The sequence below is a fragment of the Artemia sp. Qi Xiang Cuo genome, chromosome 12, assembly GCF_049724085.1.
Source record: "Artemia sp. Qi Xiang Cuo chromosome 12, ASM4972408v1, whole genome shotgun sequence".
Classification (NCBI taxonomy): domain Eukaryota; kingdom Metazoa; phylum Arthropoda; class Branchiopoda; order Anostraca; family Artemiidae; genus Artemia; species Artemia sp. Qi Xiang Cuo.
The window spans coordinates 38310164-38329340 of NC_142805.1; the positions used below are offsets into that span (position 1 = coordinate 38310164).

At 36.2% G+C, this 19177-nt stretch overlaps 1 protein-coding gene across 3 annotated transcripts in view; it reads left to right on the forward strand.

Annotated features, from left to right (window-relative positions):
- Positions 1–19177, forward strand: part of LOC148946091 (uncharacterized) — a 109169-nt gene that overhangs the window by 83373 nt on the left and 6619 nt on the right. Inside the window, exon 1 of one of the 3 annotated variants that reach the window (XM_089097764.1) lies at positions 2302–2338. The exons of 1 other annotated variant lie outside the window; for it this stretch is intronic. In XM_089097764.1, coding sequence (XP_088953890.1) covers positions 2328–2338 — 11 coding nt within the window. In that variant the 5' untranslated portion in view covers positions 2302–2327. Of the gene's footprint in view, positions 1–2301; positions 2339–2466; positions 2511–19177 lie in introns of those variants that run through there. One more of the 3 variants, XM_089097763.1, reaches the window with a different exon arrangement.

A 19177-nucleotide genomic window follows, 5' to 3' on the forward strand; every position in this document is an offset into this window, starting at 1 on the left:
CAAACATTCCTCAAGCAAATTTTTATTAAAGAAAAAGAAAGGCAAAAAATTATCTGAATTGGTTATTCGTGTAGGCTATTCTATGTGGCCATTACTTGTTGTATTCAAATATGATTTAACCTTTTTTATGTAAACGAAGGTCCTTCTCACATGTTTTTAAGTTGGAAAAAGAAGTCTTTTGGGGGATAAGACCGAACAAAAAGAAGTTTTCTATCTCCTAGTTAAAACCACCTTCTAAAACGATTATGCATACTTGGCCATCCCCTTGTAAAAAACTATATACTTATAGTTGAAAAAGTTATTACAGCTCATCTGTGTGGGGTGAATCCCAAGGAAGTAACTTGTTCACCATTATCAGGTACAGTATATCATCAGCTAATTCAAGAGAGATCCACGTAGAAACTTGTAAGTGCTATTGAGACCTGACGAAGCTTCTGTCGTACTGTAAGTACAAGCAGAAGTAAATATCTTGGGGGTGGCTCCAACCCCTAGACCTTCCATACACACGTTTGTGCCTCTACTAACAGGCCTAGACATAATATTATAGTCTTTTTGATTCAAAGAGATAGAATTGGATGAATCCCTTATAGTTTCTTCGATTAGTAAATGGATACATTTTCCTGATAGATTATGAGACATAAAAACAAATAGCCATTCAGTTCTACATTCAATGGCGGGGAGGTTCAGAAAGCAACGAAGAAATACAAGCTACAATAATACAGATAAGTAAACAAGTTGTTTTATTTTCAGTTTTAATTCTTCTGGTTTTTGCTTTGCGCCGTGTCCATAATATAACATAGAATTGGAATGCATGCTACAGTTTTATATTTGTTACCCTCGTGTCTACAACGTTTGGCTGCAATTCCTTAGGTTCATTGTTTAGAAGGGGGCGAATGAAAATTAAAAACAGGTCCAAGCTCATATCAGCATGAAATGTGGACCCAAGGAAAACGCATTGCTGAATCAAGCAACACAATTTAATACCAATACGCTACACTGGAGTTTGAATTAATTACAAGTTGTCCCCGCATAACGCAGGGCCCGCAACAAACTAACTCTTTCTCTAACTGAAAGTTCTTCATTTTAGTTACATAGTATAAAATATTCCGTAATCGAAAACATTTTTTTTTAAATTCCGGCATTTCAGATTTCCCACCGTTCTTTAGGATATTGAAAGCTCACACATCCAGAAGATACATCTATCTTCTAGAGACCTACATCTATTTGGGTAATTTGAGTCATCTTGGCTTGTCCCTCCCGAGTACAGACCTCGCATTTGACTCCAAGAATAATCTTTTTGACTCTGCCTGAAATTTGGCACAGAAGGGGAACCATCGAATATATTTGGAATTTTTTACCGACTTTAAAATCAATTAATATTTGCTTCATTTGCCCTTTAATCCAATGGTAATTTATTGGGTGATATATTTGGGTGACTCATGCATTTATAAGTGTCGTCGGTACTTTTCAATTAGCTGGTACCCACGCGAGAAGTCTAGTTTGGTTAATTCTAATGAAATAAAACAAAATGTGATGAAAACAAAATAGTTTAGAAACAAATTTGGGCTCTATATTTGCACATTAGGGGGGTGGTAGGTAAAGCATAGCATATATTAAATATGTAACCTAACCTAACATAGGCCCCTCCCCCCCCCCTAAACCCCAAAAAACAATAGCTTAAATATTTTTAAACGCAATGACAAACCACGGTTTGTGATCCAATTCTCTATTGACAGATAGCCGTTTGACTAGATTCCTTTAGCATCTTCCAAGGCCGTATCCAGGAGGGCGGGGGGGGGGGGTTACCCGGTTTTAACCCCCCCCCCCCCTAAATTGTTGACCGAGTCGAAAATAAGTCGATAATTAGTAAAACCTAGGTAAAAATCAGTAAAATTAGTCGAAAACTGAGTCAAAAATTAGTAACCCCCCCCAAAAAAAAAAATCCTGGATCCGCTCTTGGCATCTTCCCTATACGATATCACGTGGGTATCAGATAATTGAAAAGTACCGTGTCTTCTTTTACTAGTCGTGTGTTGTGAACTTGTAGAAAAGTAAAAGGGGACTATATGCCATAAGTTTTTTTTGATAGTCCCCTTTTTCTATGAGTTTTAGCCGATTCTTGAAATTTAAGGTTTGTGGTCATTTTCACATTATTTTGGTTTACTTTTCCTTTTACTGCGCAGGGCGGTACCAAAATGACGGGCTGATTTGATTGGTTCACATGGAAAGTCGATACTGCTCACGAAAAGCGAGTTACTGAAGCCCTTGTCAGCAGTTAGAAAAACAAACTTATATAAAACAGGCTATTTTGGGACTTAAAGGAAATCATGAATGAGAGGTATCTATTTCGGAACTAGTACATTAAACGGACACTTTTATATACTGTATATGAAATGTCAAACGGGAGATGCTACGGACACCCGGTACTAAAACAGTTGTTAGATTGGAATTGAGTGAAACGGGTGATCTGATATGAATGTTCAGGTTACAATTTGGGATTTGCCATTTAAGTAATTCTTATAATTTTGTTCTTAAATCATTATAACCGGGTATCTGTCTCTGGTTTGTTTAGGTTAGGTTAAGTAGGAATTTAATAAATGGTATGCTTTACCCCCCCCCCACTCCAACCCCCTCCCCACCCTAGTGTGCATATAAATAGTCCAAGTTTGTTTATAAACTATTATCTATTCATCCTATTTTATTTTATTTTATTTCATTACCATTAACCAAACTTGACTTCTTTAGCAGTATATAGAAGTGTCCGTATAATGCACCAGTATCTCTATTTCATTAACATTGTTGCGGATATTTTCGGCCCCGTTTTTGCTGCAAAGACATTACGGCGTTCTACTCCATTTTTTTGTCAATAAAAGTGTTAAAACCTTAAAGCTCTCTTAATCATAAGTGCTTAAATCCAAGTTTTACTGGCCGTTAGGACAATGAAAAGATGGCTTTTATGAAATCCTCATAAAATTCTGGAATTGTGCTACTCTTTTGCTATTGCAGCAACGTCCCGAGTTGCAATATCAGATGCCTCAAATTTCTATTAAAAATACTCTTGTTTTTGAAGAGGGGGGGGGGGGCAGAAAACCAGTATTCTCAAGGAGATAAGATCGGATTAATCTTCAGTCTATGCTGTCTTCTAAAGGAAACACTAATAGTCAAAGAGCAGAACCATTTGATTCCCAAATCAAAAAGAAAACACTTCACTATAAAATTATTAGGGTCTACTTTAAGATATATAGGCCTACAAAATTTCTGTTAATCAGATTTTCATATATCCTTCTATTTTTATCCACATTTTAAAATCATTCTTAACTACATTTTTTATCCAACTGTTGTTTCCCTTCTGCAATGAGGTCAATAAATATATTATTAGGGCCATATGTGGCACCTTCAGGTGGTCGGAGTGGGAAGGGGACACATTAGTGGGGGTTGAAGCAATTCTGAATTGGGAGTCGTATGGTACTAGCCTTTTGTTGTTAAAGTGTCTCCTTTAGAAGAGAGCATAGACTAGAGCAGAGGTTCCCTACCAATTTTGTGCCATGCCGCACCTAGGGATTTCTTAGAATCCTGATCCTCCCTCCCTATATTAAAATTTTGGGTACTTTCCCATTATATGGGCGCTTCTAAAAAGTCATGTTTGGTTATTGCTAATGAAATAAAATAAAATAGGATGAATATATAATAGTTTGTAAACAAATTTGGGCTATATATTTGCACATTAGGAGGGTGAGGGGGTATAGCATTGCATATATTAAATACGTAACCTAACTTAGCCTAGGTACCTCCCCCTCTAAACTCCAAAAACCAACAGTTTAAATATCGTATACGCAATGAAAACCACGCTATAGATTGCATTACTCTGAAGCCGTCTATTGAATTAACCCATCAAAAACGGGTTTTTCATGACTGGTTTCCTTTTAGGTGCCCATATAATGGGAAAGTACCAAGTTTTGTTATTTAAAAATTTTGTTCTTGTTTATTGCTTGTTTGCTATTCAAAATTTTGTTGTGGTACTTGTTCTGGGTTTTTGTCCCTACAACACCCCTACCTTCCCCAGCTTCGTGCTTATAGACATTTTGCACCTATTTGACTCATGGTCGCTCGGTTTTTTTTTCGGGAATGGTCCCTCACAAAAGTCATTAAAAAACATTGGCATTGTAATATGACTGTCATAAATTAAAACAAATTTAGTTCATGTTTCACAAATGGCATATTTACACAAATGGAATTGCTAGCAAAATTCGTTAAGGCAAATTTGGGTGAAATTATATATGAGGATTTTTTTTGTATCTCGGAAAGTAGTTGAGTTGGGTAGGTGAAACTCAATAATGGGTCCAGAGTCTCAATGATCCTTGGGAAGCAGTGGCATAATTTCCTCAAAATCCTGGAGGGGAAAGTTGTAGCCAATTTTCCCAAATCCAGTAAAAATGACAGTGAAAACTAAAAAATGGGCCATATAGTACCATAAAGGTAATTATGTGCCAAAGAAAGCTGATCTGTTTCTGTGGATGCTTGAATTGTGCAGGCTTATCTTAGTTTTGACAAGTTTTTTGAAGAAACTCAAGTTCAGCTGGGGAGAAAAACGGGGGTTTGGGGGTGGGGTGGGAGCCGAGGTCTGGGAGGGGCAGTTGCACTCCTGCCCCATAGCAAATTATGCACCTACTGGTAAGGTATTTTGAAGTACCTACATCTACCCCTTCCCTCTCCGAAGGGCACTGACCTATGATGATCTCTTACAATCTTCGTGTTATAAAACCAAGACATTGAAAAATAGATCTACTGTTCAAACGAGACAAAAGGAGAGTTTTTTAGCCTCATACCTTTGTTCAATCCGAGGTACTTGTCGGTTAATTGGGAACATATTCAAGAATTACGCTTAGGTTACATCTCAGAAATACGGTTTCATAGCCACAAAAACAAGTGATGCATGATACAATGCATTGGACTTGGACAGAATGTATTAGACCTGGACAGAATGCACTGGACTTGTATAATTTGGGCTATATATTTGCACATTAGGTGGTGGGTTAGGTTAGGTTACATTAGGACAGTTTAGGTTGGGTTAGGTTAAGTTGGGTTAGGCTAGGTTTCCATAATTTTGTTACTAAAGTATTATTTTATCATCATATTTTGTTATATTTCATTAGGGTTAACCTAACTTCACTTCTTGGTGGTGTTTCCAATAACCGACAAGTACATTTAGTCTTAGTAAAAAAGTTCGTGGTAACGATCAGAGGCAGCGCAATAGCGCTGCCTAAGTAAAGAACGATGTTGGCACAATGTATTACTTTTGGTTTCTTTATACCAGGGCAATTTATATCGAAGATGTTGTAGAAATTTCAAAAAGGGCTCATTCGATTGGAAATTGGAAGGGCTTGTGCCTTTTTTTTAAGTCGAAAGTGATTGGAGGGCAACTAACACCCCTTCCACGACCACAATTTCCCCTAAACACATCCAATCAAAATTTCGAAATAGTCATTTTTTTTCAACGTAGTTGAAAGGTCTGGAAATTATGTCTTTGAGGATGACGATCCCCCCACAGATCTCAGGGTAAGGGCTGTAAACTATGCCCTGGGGGCATATAAGGTTTTTTATAGAAAGCGTTGTTGTAGAAAATTCAAAATAAACATGTTTGGTTAGAAATTGAACTGGACTATGCCTTTTTTATTATTCAGAAGAAATTGAAGGGCAATTTGCTCTCCTCTCACATTCCTCTTTTTCTTAAAAACATCGAATCACAGCTTGGAGATAGCCAGTTTGTTCAACGTAGTTGAAAGTTCTGGAAATTAGGTCTTTGAGGATGACAGCCTACCTCCCCCCCACCCCGACACCCCTCAGGGTAAGGGTTGTAAATTATGCCCTGGGGGCATATAAGGTTTCTTAGAAAGCGTTGTCGTAAAAACTTCAAAAAGGGCTCATTCGATTGGAAATTGAAAGGGCTGGTGCCCTTTTTAATAGTCGAAAGTGATTGGAGGCCAACTGAACCCCCTCTCACGCCCATCATTTCCCCAAATCCATCCAATCAAAATTTTTAGATTGCCATTTTGTTCAATGTAGTTGAATGTTCTGGGAATAAGGTGTTTGAGAAGGACCCCCCCCACAGTCCTCAGGGCAAGGGCTATAAGTTATGCCCTGGGGGCATATAAGGTTTCCTTAGAAAGTTTGTCGTAGAAGCTTCAAAAAGGACTCATCCAATTGGAAATTGAAAGGGATAGTGCCTTTTTTAAAAGTCGAAAGTGATTTGAGGGCAACTAACTCCCCTGTCACGCCCAGCATTTCCTCAAACACATCCAATCACAATTTTGAGATAGCCATTTTGTTCAATGTAGTTGAAAGTTCTGGAAATTAGGTCTTTGGGGATGACAGCCCCCCTCCCGACACCCCTCAGGGCAAGGGTTGTAAGTTATGCCCTGGGATATATAAGGTTTTATAGAAAGTATTGTCGTAGAAACTTCAAACAGGGTTCGTTCAATTGGAAATTGAAAGGGCTAGTGCCCTTTAAATAGTCGAAAGTAATTGGAGGGCAACTAACCCCCCTCTCACATCCACCATTTCCCCAAACACTTCCAATCAAAATTTTGAGATAGGCACTTTGTTCAACGTAGTTGAAAGGTCCAGAAATTGTGTCTTTGAGGATGGCAATCCCTCATGGTAAGGGTTTTAAGTTACACCCTGGGGGCATATAAGGTTTTTATAGAAAGCAACTTCAAAAGGGCTCATTTTTATGGAAATTGAAAGGAATAGTGCCTTTTTTAATTGTCGAAAGTGATTGAAGGGCAAATAACTCCCCTCTCATGCCCACCATTTTCCTAAATACATCTATTCAGAATTTTTAGATAGCCATTTTGTTCAATGTAGTTGAAAGTTCTGGAAATTAGGTCTTTGAGGATGACAGCCCCCCCCCCGACACCCCTAAGGACAAGGGTTGTAAGTTATGCCCAGGGGGCATATAAGGTTTTATTGAAAGCGTTTTCGTGAAAACTTCAAAAAGGGCTTATTCGATTGGAAATTGAAAGGGCTAGTGCCCTTTTTAATAGTTGAAAGTGATTTGAGGGCAACTAAACCCCCTCTCACGCCCACCATTTCCCCAAACACATCCAATCAAAATTTGTGATGGGAATTTTGTTCAACGTAGTTGAAAGGTCTGGAGATAAGGTGTTATAGGATAACAACCTTCCCGCCTCCACAGCCCTCAGAGTAAGGGTGTAAGTTGTGTCCTGGGGGTGTATAAGGTTTTCATAGAAATTTTTGTCGAAGTTTCCAAAAGGGCTCATTCGATTTGAAATTGAAAGGGATAATGCCTTTTTTATTCGTCGAAAGTGATCAAAGGGCAAAGAACCCCCCCCCCCTCCGGGCCGATCATTTCCCCAAACACTTCCAATCAAATTTTGAGATAGCAATTTTGCTCAATCTGTTTGAAAGGTCTGGAAATTATGTCTTTGAGGATAAAAATACACCCAGTGCTCAGGGTAAGGATTGTAAGTTATGCCCTGGGGACATATAATGTTTTTATAGAAATCGTGGTCACATAAACTTTGGAGGGGGCTTATTGGATTGGTAATCAGACGCTCTGATGCTCTTTAAGAGTCAAAGTGATCGGAGGGCATCTACCCCCTCCGTACGTCTTTTTGCTCCGAAATGCATCTAATAGAAATTTCGAGATAGCCATTCTATTCAAAATAGTTTAAATATTATATAAAGGCTTTTAGGTTTGAAACAAACTCCAGAGATTAGTGCAAGGGTTGTAAGTTATGCCCAGGGGGGTATTTAAGGTTTTTATAGAAGGGACGTTGGTCCTACTTTAGAAGAGTTTCATTTGGTTGAAAATTGTTCTAGTTCCTTTTTAAGCGTCAAAATGATGGACAGCATTTAGCCCCTCCCCCCCCCCCCGCCAATCACTTCTACAGCCCCTCCTTTCACCAAACGTATCTGATTGAAATTATGATTAAGCGATTGTTTTCAAAATAGTTCAAAGAACATATAATAATGTCCCTAGAATGACACAACCCCCCAGCACCTTGGGGCTAGGGTTCTAAGTTATTTTATGAGGGCATGTAAGTTTTTTAATCAATGGGTGGTCATATAAACATCAGATGGGGCTTATTTGATTTAAAATTGGAAGTTATAGTGCTCGTTTTATAGGTAAAGTGATTTGAGAGCAAATAGCCCCCCCCCTTCCCGCTCAACATTTGCCTTAACACCTCCAATCAAAATTTGGAGATAATAATTTTATTTATCATAGTTGAAGGTTTCAGAAATTAAGTCTGTGAGGAAGACACCCCCTCCCACCCTACAGCTCTCAGAGAAAGGGTTGTAAGTCATGCCCTTGAGGTATATAAGGTTCTTATAAAAAAAGGTGGTCGTATGTGCTTTGGAGGGGACTCATTGGATTGATAATCATGAGTTATAGTGCCCTTTTTAAGATTCAAAGTAATCAGAGTACAACCACCCCCCCCACACACACACACACAAACACGTCGTGTTTTCCTGAGATGTATCCAGTAGGTATTTTGAGACAGTTCTTTTATTCAAAATAGTCCAAATATTATATAACAAGGCTTTGAGGTTGATACAAACCACCACAGCCTAAGAACGAGGGTTGTAAGTTATGCCCCTGGGGCATTTAAGGGAGGGATGGGATGATAAGGGACTTATGGAAGGGATGTTTTTATAAGATTTAGACGTGGTTCATTTGGTTGAAATTGGAAGTTCTAGTTCCCTTTTAATAGTCAATAGTGATGGAGGTCAAGTAGCACCCCCCCCCCCCAACTACCCCTCCTTTCGCCAAATGCATTTGATTGAAATTGTGCGACGGCAATTTTGTTTAAAATAGTCCAAAGAACATACATCAATGCTTTCAGGGTTGGAAAAACCCTCAAGAGTCCTGGGGCAAGGGCTTTAAGCTATGCCCTGGGGGCATATAATGTTTTTATGGAATGAGTGGTCGTATTAAATTCAGATGGGGCTCATTTGATTTAAATTGGAAGTTATAATGCCCTTTTTAAAAGTCAGAGTGATTTGAGAGACCCCCCCCTATGCCCATCATTTCCTATAAAAAATATCCAAACAAAGTTTTGAGACATCAATTTTTTCAGCATTGTTGAAAGGTTCAGTAATTATGCGTTGCAATAATTGTAGTGACAGTAGTAGCTTTAGTAGCAGTATGCAAATAGCACATTTTTTCAATATCCCCTTCAACACACGATATAATTTTTAACTTAATACCATCAACCAGTCCTGAAGCAATGCTGGTAGGTCCTCTTGAAAACCTGTCTGGGCATAGTGTGTTTTCCATTTATTTCACTACATTTACAATATTGTCCAAAATTTTCGCCTTATTACTCTTAGGTTTATTAGTTGGAGTAGCAGCACCAGTAAATATAGCAATAGCAGTAGGGGTAAGCTAATAGTAGTAGTCTTAGCTTTAGTAGAAGTAGTAGTAGTAATAGCAATAGTAATAGTAACAGTAGTTGTAGGAGTTTAAGCATTAGTATTACGATGCAAATATTGTCTTTTGGTTAGTTCAACATACCCCACAACAAGCGTTGTAAGTTTTAGTTTCACACACGAAACTATTCCTAAGGTATTGCTGATATGCCCTTTTGACAACCTGCAGACGGATCACAAGATGTCATCCGTAAAACAGGAACATTCTCTTCTGAAATATCTTCAGAAATATTCTCTGAAAATTTTACCTTCATGCCTTCATAGGTTGTGGAATTTGGGCTAGCCAGAAGACACTGTGTTTATTCATTTAATGCTGCTTCTATGATTACTGTAGCTAGCGATACTAATGGCATTAAGTTGAAACTTTTAGAGAACGTTTAGGGGGAGTTTCAATTAAACGAAAAAACTATATGCATGCAGGTATTAAAAGGACATATAAGGACATAGGCAGTGATGCTCTATCATAGCTAGTAATATCACTGATATTTTAAGGAGCTAATTTGATTGGAAATTAAAAGTTCTAGTGCCCTCTTAAGAGTAAAAAGTGCTAGGAGGGAAATCAGCCCTCCTCTTTAGCGCATAATTTTCCAGACACTTCCAATCAAAATTTTAAGACAGCCATTTTGTTCGGCATAGCTGAATGGTCTAGTAACTATGTTTCTAGGGTTATTGGGTAGGTCAACCCCCCAGAGTCATGTAATTTGCCCATTATGCTTAAAAAATGCATGTTACTGTAAAATTAAATCAAAACACACTGTTTGTATGCTGGTTGCCAATAAGACATCTCAGCAATATACCAAGAACGACTGAGGGTATCAAGTTCAAATTTCCAGGGCTACTTCTATTACTACTGCTGCTCTTAAAATTTTACTAAATCAAAAGAGTGTAATTATATTCAGGCTGTGGAAGCGCATAGATATTATTTTTTGAGAATGGTATTAACTTTTATTTGTCAGGTCAACTAGAGGATGTATATGACTAAATTAAACACTACTATTTGTGTCATGATTTTTAGTTGAGTTTATGTTGTTAAAAATTACTAAAAAGTTCCTTCAGCATATAAATAGCATGTCAAACTATAAATTCTTAAAGGAAAATTGGAAAGATTCAAACAATTATTTTTTTTTTTCCTGATAAAGACTATGTCAATATAAAACGAACAGAATTAAAAAAAACTTTTCCCACAAAACAAGTTTTTCAAAAAAAGTAAAGAACTCCATTAAATCAAAAATGAACAAACATAGAATCAAATAATCTACCATGCATACAACTACCACAATACAGTATCAATAAATAAATGAAACCCAGAACAACAGACATTAAAATAAATAACAGAGTCAAACTCAAAACGAGCAGAAATCTAGGGTTCAAAACCCCTATGCTTTCTAAAAGCTAGAATATAAGTTGTGCTTTACTGAAAAAAATTCTTTTAAATGTTTTCACTTTTATAATTTCAAGAAATCATGAATTAATTAAGATTTTAAGGAATAAATATCAGCATATGTAGGCTATATTAAACTGACAATGCGTATTCATTTGAATTTTAATACCAATAGATATATCAAAAGAATCATCTTTTTATGCTGATTTCAAATATATAAGTTTCATTAAGTTTAGTCTTACCCATCAAAGGTTACGAGCCTGAGAATATTTTTCCGATTATAGAAAAAAGGGGTAAGCACCACCTAAGAGCAATAAAACTTGATGAAAACCACCCCTTCAGATTCAGCGTAACAGAAAAACCTACTGAAGAGGTTTTAAGCTAATATCTGCAAAATTGTTGAATTTTGAAATTTTTGTCAGAACAAAGATCACGGATGTGTACTAATTTGTTTGTTTTTTTTCCAGGGTTGATTATATTGATTCAGCGGTCCTAGAATATCGGGAGAGGGCTCATTTGAACGGAAATAAAAGTTCTAGTGCCCTTTTTAAGTGAATAAAAATTGGAGGGCAACCAGACCCCCTCCCACGCCGCTTTTTTCTCAAAATCGTCTGATCAAAATTTAGAGATAGCCATTCTGTTTAGCATAGTTGAAAAGCTCAATATATTTGCCTTTGGAGCCATCATAACCCCCCACAGCCCCCGGGGAAAGGTCTAAGTTGCAAAATTTTCTCATTGTTTACGTATAGTATTTGTTATTTGGAAGCATGATTACTTTGTTGGGTGGCGGGAGTGAATTTTCTTTGGTGGGATTTTCCACAAGGATAATTTTCCATGGGGAGGGAAGTTTCCAAGGGGTAAATTTTTAAGTGGAAATTTTTGTGCTGGGGGAAATTTGCCAGAATCCCTATTCGAAATTCTTGTTATGGCTTGCTTTCTCCTTGCCAACTAAATTTTACGCTTGGAGATGTTAAGGGTAATTGCTCGGAGTAAATTTTCACTAGGATTGAATTGTCTAGAGAATAAATCTGCGGAGAGGAGGATTTTTTCGTGGAGGTGTAACCAGATATCCTGCCATTATTTAGAAAACGATCAGAAATTAAATAAAAATGAGGTTTTTCAACTGAAAGTAAGGAGCAACATTAAAACTTAAGACATACAGAAATTATTATTTATATGAAGGGGTTTACTCCTCCTCAATGCCTCGCTCTTTACGCTAAAGTTTGAATTTTGTCCCAATTCTTTAAGAACGACTCCTGAAACATTTAGCGTAAAGAGCGAGGTGTTGAGGAGGAGCAAGCCTCCTCATATACATAATAATTTCTGTTCGTTTGAATTTTTAGTTATGCTCTTTACTTTCAGTTGAAAAAACTGTTCAAACTTTTTTTTTATTAAATTTATAAAGGTTTTAAAGGTTTGTAAGTATTTTTCTTAAATTTATGAAAAAAAGGCTTGATATGGCTTACAATCCTACTGAAGTAATAGAAGTTGCATTTTCAAAAGCTAGATCAAATGAAAAAGAGAAGAAAACCCTAAATTAAGGTAAAACGTTTTTGTTAAAATTAAAATAGGTAATGGACCAGTAATTTTTGCAATATTTCAAGCCGTAGAAACGATGAAAAGATAGAGATTGTTGCTTCACAACTCCATCCCGGGGTATATTTTGGGCATTGGATTCATTCTTGACAATTTCATTCAGCTAACGTAACTACTTTTTAAGAAAGCAAGAAGCCTCTAAACTAGGACTTCACAGGAATATGTGAGCGTGCCAAATACAAACCTGGGGCTATTACTGCAATGTAGATGTCCACAATTGTGTTGAGTGATAACTTGATTAAACGATAAATCGATATTTTTACTTTCGATATTCGATAATCGATGTATCGATTTCGATATTTCTGATCAATTTTTTGAACATTTGCAGCGCTTTGTAAAAGTTCAATAAAAAAAAAGTTGTGATTAAAGCTTATTTGCACATTCATTTTTAAACTTTGAGTAATATAAAATCAAACAATAGAAACAAACTTTGATTACATAAATTGATATTATAGAAATCCAGATTTGATCAGAATAAAGAAAGATAACCTACTGACTACTTTTGGCTATTCAAAATGTGCAACATGTCGATATTTTCCCCCTAGAATTGGTTCTACCTTTCAGCGATTAAATAAAAAAAAATATTTTTTTTAATGAAAGTAACGATCCGCATTAAAACTTAAAACGAACAGAAATTATTTCATATATGAGAGGAATACCCCTCATATATATACTATTTTAAAAAACCTCTTATTTTGATTAAATGACCCTTGTGTTTCAGGAGTTGTTCTTAAAGAATCTGGACAAAAAGTCAAACACCATCATATAGAGCAAGGCATTGAAGACGGGGCATTTCCCCTCATATACAGTATGATTTCTTTTCGCTTCAAGTTCAAATATTGCTCCCTAGTTTCAGGTTGAAAAAAATTTGTTTTTTATTTAATTTCTGATCATTTTCCAATAATGCTGGGAAGTCTACCTCTCTGCTCTTAGGAAAATCCCCCCCCCCCCGAAAAATTCTCCATGGAAAATTCAGCCTGCGTAAAATCCCCCCCCCCCCCGATAAATCCATCCTTGCTAAAAATTCTACCCAGAATTTTATTCTTGACAATTTCGCCTTAGCCTACTTTCATTTAAAAAATTCTCTTTAGCCTACTTTCATTTGAAAAAACGACTTATTTTCATATAATTTCTAATCTATTTTCGAATTATGCCAGAAAAAAACAACTCGGTGGGAAATATTTCCTGGAAATTTCATCCTCCCAATGGAAAGTTTATCTCGCAGAAAGTTCTCCCATGAAGAATTTCTCCTGCGAATATCCTCTCCCACAAAAAAAAAACAGATAATTTTAACTTTTTTGAAAGTTTCCCCCGGAAAATTTTCCCGGAACATTTCTAGATGTAAAATTCAATAAAGAAAGAGAAAGTAAGATAAATTTCGTAGAGGAGTTCTGGAAAATTTTCCCGTGTAAAATTTCCACTTGTAGGTTCATCCCCGGAAATAGTTTAAGGAAAATTCTCCCCGTAGAAAATCCCCCTCAACGAAAATGCGTATTTTCTTCCAAATAATAAATACTATATGTAAACAATAGTCAAAATTCGTAATGTAATAGCTTTTTATACTGATAATAAATAATTGAATCGGCAAAAAGAAAGTAAGAAAAATTTTGTATAGTTGTGGCAAATTCTCCCGTGTAAAGCTCCCCTTGTAAGTTCATTTCCGGAAACTTCCCTGCCCGTGGAATATCCTACCCGTCGAGAATCTCCCTCACAAAATGTTAGTTGTTCTTCAGTATTTTTGGTCACTTTGAAGGAACACTAGAACTTTAAATTTTCGTTTGAATGAGCCCTCTCCCGATATTCTAGGACCATCGGTTTGACACAGTCACCCTGTTGAAAAACAACAACAAAAAATAAACACGTATCGATGATCTTTCTTCTGATAAAAAAAAAACAAAATTCTATGTTTTTGCAGATGGGAGATTGGAACCTTTTCAGTAGGGTTCCATAATATGCTGAATCTGATGGTGTGCTTTTCATTAAAATTCCTTGACTTTTTGGGGGTATTTCTTCCCTTTCTCGAAAATCAAGTCGAATTGTCTCAGGTTCGTAGCTTTTGATAGGTAGCCTACATTAAACTTAATAAAGTTAACATATTTAAAATCAGTACAAAAAGCCAATTCTTTTGTTGTGTATATCCTTAGCAAAACCCTATTTTTTAGAGTTTTGTTTACTATTGGGCCGAGTTGCTCCTAACTTATAGGTCGTTACCCCCAACTGTTTGATTAAATCACCAGCCTTGGAACTGATGATATTGTACGCATATTTCTGAGACTCATATTACGTACGAGACTTCCGTAACTTGAATGAATCAGTTTTCCTGGGAACTAAGGACTCCCTATCGAAAATTTGCAGATCCTTTATAGATTGGGCTGCTGGCAAAGCACACATTGCATTGACTACTGAAACTTCGCCATATACTTCCCACAAATTAATTTGATTCTGTTGTGGCTGAATCACAGGGACTGCAACGGCAGTTGCATCTATCGATAAAAATTTAATAGCCAGAAAGGCCAAATCCACATCTCTCTCCATTTACTCTGGAAAAGATCGTCAGTGGAAATATATATATATATATATATATATATATATATATATATATATATATATATATATATAAAAAAAAAAAAAAAAAAAAAAAAAAAAAAAAAAAAAAAAAAAAAAAATATATATATATATATATATATATATATATATATATATATATATATATATATATATATATATATATTAAAATGCAGATCAAGATATGTGGCAATCATGACGGGTGTTATCTAAGCAAGGCCTATAAGCCTAGAAGGCATTTTATACAGCCAATTCCCTTGGAGGTCCTCAGCAATATTGGAAAGTCCAGCGTTGCTAAACGTATTTTGAATTCAAGAACAAGCTATGCCAACTTATACATACAGGTATATATGCTGTGTATCAGCAGGTATGAGTCAATGGATTAAATACATCGTTGTTCTTCTTCTCCGCCATTTCCGAAACTATTTTCTATATTGAATCTTTTCTGCAGGATGTTTACCATAAATCGTAGAAAAATCTGAAAATAGTCAAAATTTTGAAATATCGTGTTTGATATCGATATTTAAGTTTTGATATTCGATATCATTATTTGCTCTGATATATCGATATATGAATATCGCACATGTAATGTCACAACTTTTTGAAATGAAGAGTCAAATAATTTTGTATGACAAGCACTTGCTACTGCCGAAATTTGTCCAGGGCGATATTTGAATCCCTGGAAATTAACTAAATTTGACATTCAACTAGTATTTGACATTCAGTATTTAATATAACATTTATTTAAGACAACTGGGTTCAATAAATCTCAAAATACCCCCTCCCTCTTGCCATAAGAATGATTGGTTTTTAATAATGTTTTACATCACTAGAAAAGAATTTTCCGCGGGGTTTTCCTCGGAGGAGGATTGTCCAAGGGAATTCTCCATGGGAGAAATTTTCCGCGGAGGGGGAGTTTTCCGCAGGGGGAATTTTCCACATAGGAATTATCGGGGGGAAGGAATTTCCCTTGAGTTTTCTTTCTTTTGATCTCGCACCAATGCGCGAGGGATAAGCCAGTTATTATTAAGAATTAGGATCATAAGAATAAGAACAATGCTTTAAGTCAAAATATAATAAATACGTGTTTCCCGTATCGAGCTTGATTTCCAACTGCATTGATTTTTAAGGATTGCAGAGCTAATTGGTTATAAATACGCAATTAAAACTTAATTTATCACAGTCAAAACGAATGCTCAACAACAACTTAAAAATTGTAACAAATATATTGCAAAAGTCAAGAAGCAATTAGCTGGGCTCCCAAATTGGATTTTATATTATGGAAAGCAATTCCTATGACCACATTTTCAGTTTTCATCTAAGTTTCCAACACTTAGAATCTTTTAAGCAATCTTGTTGTGTTCAGACTTCCTGCGTTGGGCGGGTATATATGTATTATTTTAAATAATACGTTAAAATAAACGTATTTAAAATAAAACATCTGTGTGGACAGGTTGGACAAAATATTGAGGATGGGCTTGGCCACTCTCAAGTTGTTCCGCCCAACCTATCACACTAGTCAAAGACACGGATTCCGATAGGAGAAGGATGGGGGGGCAGTTGCCCTCAGCATTCTAAGAATATTTTGTATTGTCGTTGAAAAGAAATCGAAAAAAAAACACCTAGATTGCATAATAACAAGTCATTTGTATCTTAGAGAAAAATCGAGAAAAAGAGGTCGTCCCCTTCACCCATTTTCGGGAATTGGTGCTACTTATCAAGAGGGATTGGAATAGCATTTCTTGCTATAGATAAAGATTATTTAGTTTTCTTTGTCTCTATGTAGCGTATGTGTATCTATAGTTTTCACATATATTCTTTTACCTGTTTCAGTGTTAAATGTATACATTTTGTATACGTATAAACAAAGGAAAGGCTGAAAACCTTTGAAAGACAATATCATTTTATTGTTATGCTTGTCTTTATTTGGTTTCTTTATACATATACCATGTTTATTTACTTAAAAATAAAAACATATGGCAAAATTGCTTGCTTTTTGGTAAATCTTTCGCTTTGGAATTTGGCCTTGTGATCGTTGTGGATTCAGGGAGAGAGAGTTCTCAGCTTTTGATGCTAGCAATAGACCCGACCCCTGTGATGCTGCTTAGAAGTTGTGATGCATAAGTTTGGTCAGTAAGGTAGTTCAAATCACTCTTAGGGGAACAAGAGTGCTTCTTCACTACTGAAACACCTATGGCATTTACATCCACTTTTGCTATTGAAGACGCAATTAACCCCTTGCCTAAGAGCCCCACCAGAAGAGAAAGAAAATTATGTCAGGCATTTGTAGACGCACCGTGGAAAAAATCGTGATTGAAGTGACTTCGTGATTCAGCCATTTGCTGAACAACAAAGTTAAAGTGAGACGCCGGTCTAATTGGGAAGAACAGCACCTACAAAATGGAGTATTTTACTATACTTATTGGATGGAATTACGTTCGGTGAAGGTAGCTAGAGGCTGCACTGTTATATTTCGCTTCAATTTATATTGTAGTTATTCGTTGTAAATTCAGCCCCCCGGAGATTCTGTTGAACTCACGAATTTGTCCACAAAAATTAAAAAATATATATTTTACCCCTGTAATAAAGGGAAAAAGCAAGAAAAGGTATATTTAATTCCGGTCCTAATACTTGAAGAGGTGGTGAGATAAAGTCAAAAGAAAGGTATTCCCCGCCCCCCTCTGAAAATCACAGATGTGACCCTGCCATTTAATATCATATAATTTTTTTGATTTCAAGGTTATGCTTTTCGAAAAGTAAAACCATTTACCTAATCCAGTAAAATTGAAGCTATATAGAATAATGCCTTAAATAAAAATAAATATAAGTTAGCCACAAGAAAGATTGATTTTACTGGGTAAATCAGCGAATGATTTGCTGGAATATTGGCGAGACTGGTAACTTCAGTTCGATCCAAGATATGGTTTCGAACAGCCAAGGTAAACCAATATCTAATATGCAATTTGAATATTAATAAAATGCATACCAAAAGTAAATACTGAAGTGAGGTGAATTTAGGGTTTTCGCTTAACCTTTGAGGAATGTCAAAGAAATTATAGCTCCTAGAAAAAGCAAACACCTAAATTTCAGTAGGCTATTACACAAACATAAAACTTTTATTTTTTCCAGGAAAATTAACGCATCAATCTTTAGTGCAGTTAATACTTTAAAATGAAATGTTTTTCTGGTTAAAGAAAATGTCGTAGTTGTAGACAACTTTTTCTTCTTATGTTTACGGGGTCTGTCGATGCCATGGGTAATCTATTCACCTCTGAGGCACTTCGGGGCAATATATATCGATAAGCTAGCTCAAATAAGCTGACTAATGACACCTTCCCATGTTAGTCAACAAAAAAAAAGAAAAGCAAAATAGGATTTTTTAACAATATCAAACAGTTCGTGGTAACGAGCTGTAAGTAAGGAGCGACCCGGCTCAATAGTAACTGAAACTCTAGAAACCGGTATTTTGATACCAATAGATACATCAAAAGAATTAGATTTTAATGCTAATTTTGAAAATATATGTTTCATCAAGTTTAGTCATACCCATAAAAAGTTACGCGCCTGAGACAATTTGGCTGATTTTCGAAAAAAAGGGGGAAAGACCCCCTAAAAGCTATAGAACCTTAATGAAAATCACACCATCATATTCAGCGTAGCAGAGGACCCTACTGTAGAGGTTTCAAGCTCCTATCTATAAAAATGTGGAATTTTGCATTTTTTTGCCAGAAGAAAGATCACGGATGCGTGTTTATTTGTTGATTTTTTTGTTTTTTTTTCCAGGGGTGATCGTATCGGCCTAGTGGTCCTAGAACATCATGGGAGGGCTCATTGGACTGTAAATTGGATGTTCTAGTGCTCTTTTTAAGTGACCGAAAAAATGGAGGGCAACTAGGCCCCCTCCCACGCTTTTTTGCCCAAAGTGACCCGATCAAAATTTTGAGATTTTATTCAGCCATTTTGTTCAGCATATTCGAAAATATGATAAGTATGTCTTTTAGGATGACTTAATCCCCCGAAATTCCCGGGGGGAGGGCTGAAAGTTATGAGCTTTGCCTATTGTTAACATTTAGTCCTATTGGCTGTGGGAAGTATACAAACGATTTCAGGGGGGATTTTTTCTAGTAGTGGGGGGGGGGATCGGATTTATGCGGGAGGATCTTTCCATGAAAGAAATTTTCA